At 43.4% G+C, this 6,000-nt stretch overlaps 1 protein-coding gene across 5 annotated transcripts in view; it reads left to right on the forward strand.

Moving 5' to 3' along the window:
• The window catches only part of LOC23687938 (ubiquitin-conjugating enzyme E2 H), a 42,587-nt gene extending 39,834 nt beyond the window's left edge, over positions 1 to 2,753 (forward strand). For all 5 annotated transcript variants that reach the window (XM_021837507.1, XM_021837516.1, XM_021837515.1 and 2 more), the window contains one exon: positions 1,677 to 2,753. In XM_021837507.1, the coding sequence (XP_021693199.1) occupies positions 1,745 to 2,293 (549 nt within the window). In that variant the 5' untranslated portion in view covers positions 1,677 to 1,744 and the 3' untranslated portion in view covers positions 2,294 to 2,753. The remainder of the gene's footprint in view (positions 1 to 1,676) is intronic.
• The last annotated feature ends 3,247 nt before the right edge of the window (positions 2,754 to 6,000 follow it).

The following is a 6,000-nucleotide window of genomic DNA, read 5'->3' on the forward strand; positions in this document are numbered from 1 at the left end:
TAACTACACAATACTGAACTGATATGTCCGCTGCATATAATTGTTCTGGTTCTAAACCTAAAAATTCACGCTTATGAAAACCGGTCCGCAGATAGAGGGACTTGTTAAAAATATAGGCTTTTCTTGATGCATCATTTAAAACTGTTCTTCTAACGATCAAAATCGTTTAATTTTCAAAGCATTTATCTGGTACAGCTTGGGAGTACTATAAGCTTCCATCATCATCAATAATATCCATAGAAAATACAGTTTTTGATTAATAATGAGGGTTTAATACTTATACCGCAATAATAGGGAATACCGCAATAATGGGCAAATTACCCTACTAGAGTGCTATGTTTATGTGTGCAACATTTTATAGCGACGTCAAGTAGTTTTCAAGATGCATTTTAACAAGCTATCGACATGGATGAAGACACCATGTTATATATGTGGATCGGGCCCAGCACATCCTGTCTACTGCGAATCACTGCAGTTGATATAGGGCATGTCAATAGTCTGCATTTTAAACAAGAAGAGCTACACGGAGAAATCAAACTACCCAGAAAATAAGTTCTTTATACTTAAATTTGGGTAAACTGCATTTAGTTTTTACCCACGGTTGGGTTGTTTTGCCTCTCTCGCAACAAAAATGTTGTCAAATACAGAGAGAAATGCACCGACCCATCGTTGAAGATCAATGGAATAAGCCAAATTTGGGTTCTTTCGAGTTTACCTAACGTTAAGTCGTTTTTACCCACTACGGAGTTGGCTGCAGAGGATTAGCCCTGCCGAGGCTGGTCCCTTGTTACATTGTTTAAGTCGGCTAGGAGAAGCAGTTTGCCTAGGCTACTTTTGCTACACGTGTTGTGCATTATCGCAATACGAACGCTTTATGTATCGTTTTAGCATCACTTCACACCAAGGCGTCGACAGGCGCAGGGTGTACCCACGAGCCTATCGATCGCAAGGTCCTTGGTTCAATTCCAGCTTGCCGTGAAAACTATTTTTGTTTTCAAATTTCCGTTTCATAAGGCAAATATATGAATTTCAACCCGATTCCTTGTGGCGAATTTTCATAAGAGGTTTCTATGTTTATCGATAGTCCATTTGCCTGAGTGTACATCAAGGCGGACACCAAACAAATCCCCGGCCCCTACTCTGTTCTTGCCGGATCTCGATTCGTGCCATTACGCCAAGCCTGTAATGGATTGGTACCAAGCGAAGGGCGTTAATGGAGGCGAACCCGCCAGATACACTAGAGCTTTGTCCGATCGAAAAGTTTTGGGCGATAATGAAGAAGAAGTTGAAGAAAAGCGGAAAAACATTCAAAACCGATGAAGCTTTGCAGAAGCTCATGAGCAGTGTTAAGAGAAATGTACGAGCATTCAGTTTGGGGGAGAAATTTGAATACATAAATTATGTCAAAATATGGATAATATATAGCTATTTAATCCATGAAAAATTGAGAATTATCCGATTTAAAATGAATCATTTTTCCGAGTCCAGTCTTTAGAACCGAGAAATGCCGCCGAAACGAGCATTGTGGTATGAAATTGTTGATTCCCTGTTAGATGTTAACTAAATAAACAAACAAATAAAATCCCCGCAGGCCTGTCCTAAGCGTTCAAATAATTTCCAGTGGATAAACGTAAGCCCCATTATTATCATATCTGATTTTTTTTTTCTCCTTCCAGACTTCACCTGGTAGCACCGCAATCAACCCGATCATCCCTCGTGCGCCGGCACTCCCGCAGCAGCAAGCATGTCCTCCCCTAGTGCCGGTAAGCGTCGGATGGACACCGACGTCATCAAGCTGATCGAGAGCAAACACGAGGTCACCATCCTGGGAGGTCTGAACGAGTTCTGTGTTAAATTCTTCGGTCCCAAGGCGACACCGTACGAGGGCGGAGTGTGGAAGGTTCGAGTTCACCTGCCGGAACACTACCCCTTCAAATCGCCCAGCATCGGTTTTATGAACAAAATCTATCATCCCAACATTGACGAAGTGTCCGGCACGGTTTGCCTGGACGTGATCAATCAAGCGTGGACGGCCCTGTACGACCTGTCGAACATTTTCGAGTCGTTCCTGCCGCAACTACTGACCTACCCCAATCCGGTGGACCCGCTCAATGGGGACGCCGCTGCCATGTACCTCCACAAACCGGAGGAGTACAAGAAGAAGGTGGCCGACTACGTGCGGCGGTACGCGACCGAGGAAGCCCTCCGCGATCAGGAACCTACCGAAAGCACCGATAGCGAATCCAGCATGTCCGATTTCAGCGAAGACGAAGCGCAGGATATGGAGTTATAACAACGGCTAGCCACGATACTAACCAATTATTACTATTAAAAAGCTATTACAGATTAATCGGAGGAAGTGCGCCGAAGGTGATAAAGCGAAATCTTTTAATTGAATTAAATGTTAACGCGTAGGGTCTGAACATAGAACACAAACAAACACACATGAACTTCACACACACACGTACTCTCATCATCGTCGTACATGTAGGGGAAACGAAAAGGGCGAAAATGAAGATACACCAACTCTCATCACTCATCATCTCAGCTGCGCTCCCCGGTTCTACTCCGCATGGTAGCCGAGGGGGATTAAAATCTATTACAAAACTATATTAGAGTATAACACTTAACAGAATACCAAAAAACCCACACACCGGTGGAACAAAAACAGAGATAAGCAAGACACATTTCGATTTTGGGTCAGGGTTAGGGTGTATGTATGTGTGTGCGCGCATCTGCAAACAGAAATACACTCACAGAATGTGTAACACTAGGAAACAAAATCAAAACTTTTTTAACGTACTTTGAACATTTGCGATGGATTCAAATGGATTATGGCCCGTTGATTTCGTATCTTTTTTGAAAATTTTAGTCGCATATTCTTATATTTTAAAGGATAATTAACGTATTTGTTGCACAACAATTGATTATATGGTCTGCTTATCAAAATCCATGTGTTCAATAGACTTCAATCAAACACTTAACATTTTTATATAAGCAAACTCGGCTCTAGAAAAGGAAGTGAAACGCTGGTGCAGATGGGACAAGCGAGCGTGGGCAGATTCTCTAGTCGCCGATAATTCGTTGAGCAATATAAGGTAGGATTTATGGGCGAACGAGGTACAACGAACCAGATGATATTCGCCATCCATCAGGTATTGCCGAAAGGCCGCGAATACAATGTACCCACACATCATTTGTTCATACGAGACCGACAATTCTCACCTCACGCCACTCGTAGAATAAATCCAAAGAGCGTGGATAGACACGAGTGCCACGATCTTCAGAATGTCCGTCCAGCTATTTGGTTTCACCGACGACAGACATTGGTCTTGTAGCACAGAACTTTGAGAAGATCATGAATGCGTACATCCAACCAAGGGCTGAAGCTAGTCGAATCGGACTGACCATCAATGTTTCGAAGACCGCATGATAGCGAGGGGCTCAAGAAGGGTCACGGCACGACCCCCACCTCGAATTCACAGTGATTAAATCGAGATGGTCGAAGAATTCGTGTACTTGGGCCCACTGATGACCGCCGACAACGGCACCAGAGAAATCCAGAGGCGCATCGTGGCTGTAAATCGTGTCTACTTTGGACTCCGCAGTATTCTTCGATCGAGCAAAAACCGGTTCTCCTCTATGGACACGAAACATGGACCCTACGTTCAGAGGATCAACGCGCTCTTGATGTTTTCGAACGGAAGGTGTACGTCTCTTACGTACAGTAGAGGCCACCCAGAACTTAGCCTAACTGGTAAGGTAGGGTTAGGTCATCGAATTCTAAGAGTATAGGGGTTCATTGACTACGAAAAAGCTTTTGACCGGTTCAATCACGATAATGTGAGGTTCCCTGAAACGCAAAGGTATCTCTGAGAAAACCCTCGGCCTTACTAGGCATTCACGTGTAGAGTTTTGTACAACGGCGTCTAATGGGAATCTATCCTGGTCGTAGCTGGAGTGCGGCAAGTGCCGCTAGTATTCCTCATCGTAATCGATGAGATATTGGTTGGAACAATTGATCGTGATCTAAACCGAGGACTGTTGTGTCAACCCATTACCATGGAGCATGACTAAATTACTTCGAATTGGATGATGATATTGCTCTATACACAATATTTTTCAATTATTGTTCACTCACATCGTTATTTAGATGTGGGCTACACCCCTTTCCATTCCACCACCCAAATTTCGGTGATCGTTTCCCAAAAATTTCCATTAACCCCAATATTTTTCACACTAGTAACACGGCCAGTTTTCCCCTGTGATTATGTAAAATGTATCCCGGAATACCGCCGCACAATAAAAAGTCTTTCCTGGTGAAGTGAATTAAACAAGAAAATTAAAGATGTCAATGTTTGCTGAGAATGTTTTCCCATAATTTCAGTTCATAGGGTTTTTATAGCATATGAAATAATAGCAAGCTTGGCACGCTTGGCACACTTTGGCGCTCAGAAGGCACAACTCAAAAAAATATGTGCCGCCAAAGTGTGTAGAGTGACCACCCCCTTGGTTTCGACGAAACTTAAGGCGAAGTAGGCCGTCATTGAAATTTGTACGCGTCGTTGATGATTGTTGCTAATTCATCTCACGATTTCGAATCAAAGAAAATCAGTTGGTTTTGCACTGGCACATCTGAAAAAGTATCAGCATACTTCATGCATGTTAGCGCGTACAGTGATACTTTTTCAAGTCAATATAAACTATCAAGACTGAGTTTTATCACTTTGAAATGCAAGCTGAAAAGTCATCATTGATGCCAAAACGAATGACGGACTACTTAGCCTTAAGGGATGCACTTAGATGGATGCGATTGGAGTGGGAAAAAAGGCCAAGATTTGACAAGCGATTAACAGCTGTTAACTAAAAATGACATCATTCGTTACATCCTGGATGATGACATCCCAAGTTCACATTGAGGAATGCCTGAAAAGCGTGTGTAGCAGTTTATCCGCAAGTCTTTTGGTCAAAGTCAACTTTTGACCCGAATAACCAGCTGCCACTACTTCAAGGTGGTTCTGGAGATGAGTATGCTGTCCACAAGATCGATTTGTCCCCCAATTTTGAAGCAGCGGCTTTGAGCAGGGCAGTCAGAGCACATCCAGTAAATGCGGCCGGTGGTGCCGCTGTTTTGATACGGTGAGTGCCAAATGAGTGATCTTAGTGTAAGAGATTAGGAATCGTAGCACCCAATGAATTATATTGAATTTAATTGAACCTGTTATAAATTAATTTCAAGTCAATCGTCAATCAGTTCAGTCAAACTTCCCCAAACCTTTGAATACCCAATAGGTTGTGGCCCCAGTCAAAGCAATCCGCTTGAGCGAATTTGATTTTTTTCACTTTCCGGTGCCGAAGTACAAGTTTCTGGAAGTAGGAGTACCATGTGTAGGAAATCGCACAGGTTTCCTTCATAACTAATAAAATAGATTCCACTCTTCCTACACCATGGAGGGAAGCGAAATTTCGATCGTGAAGCTGAACAATTCCAACTGTGCTGTGTGGAAGTTCAATGCCAAAATGCTGCTGACTCGAGAAGTCACGTGGAAGTATATCGAGGATCAAGCCCTGGAGCCGATGACGGACGAATGAAAGGGTGGTGACCGCAAAGCGAGAGCGACGATTGCACAGCTCGTGGAGGATCAGCAATATACCCTGATTCGCAATACAAAGACAGCCAAGAAAGCGTGGAAAAATCTTCAGAAGATGTCCCTCTGCTCGAAGCTTGCAGTTCTGAAGCAAATTTGCAACAAGGCGTGTAAGGACGGTGACGACATGCAGCACCAGCTATTCGAGCTGGAAAAGCTGTTTGGGAAGCTGTCGTGTGCTGGACTGGGCCTAGGTGAGCCACTGATGCACTGTGTTTTATTTTCTCGATTTCATGCGCTTTTTGAATAGCGCCCATACCGTTGATTCTAGCGATATAGTTTGTTCGGAGAAGTTTCTTGGTATATTAAAGCGCAACTTTTGAGGAAAAAAGTTTTGTGATCAATCCACCTA

The sequence above is a fragment of the Aedes aegypti genome, chromosome 1 (assembly GCF_002204515.2).
Source record: "Aedes aegypti strain LVP_AGWG chromosome 1, AaegL5.0 Primary Assembly, whole genome shotgun sequence".
Taxonomy (NCBI): domain Eukaryota; kingdom Metazoa; phylum Arthropoda; class Insecta; order Diptera; family Culicidae; genus Aedes; species Aedes aegypti.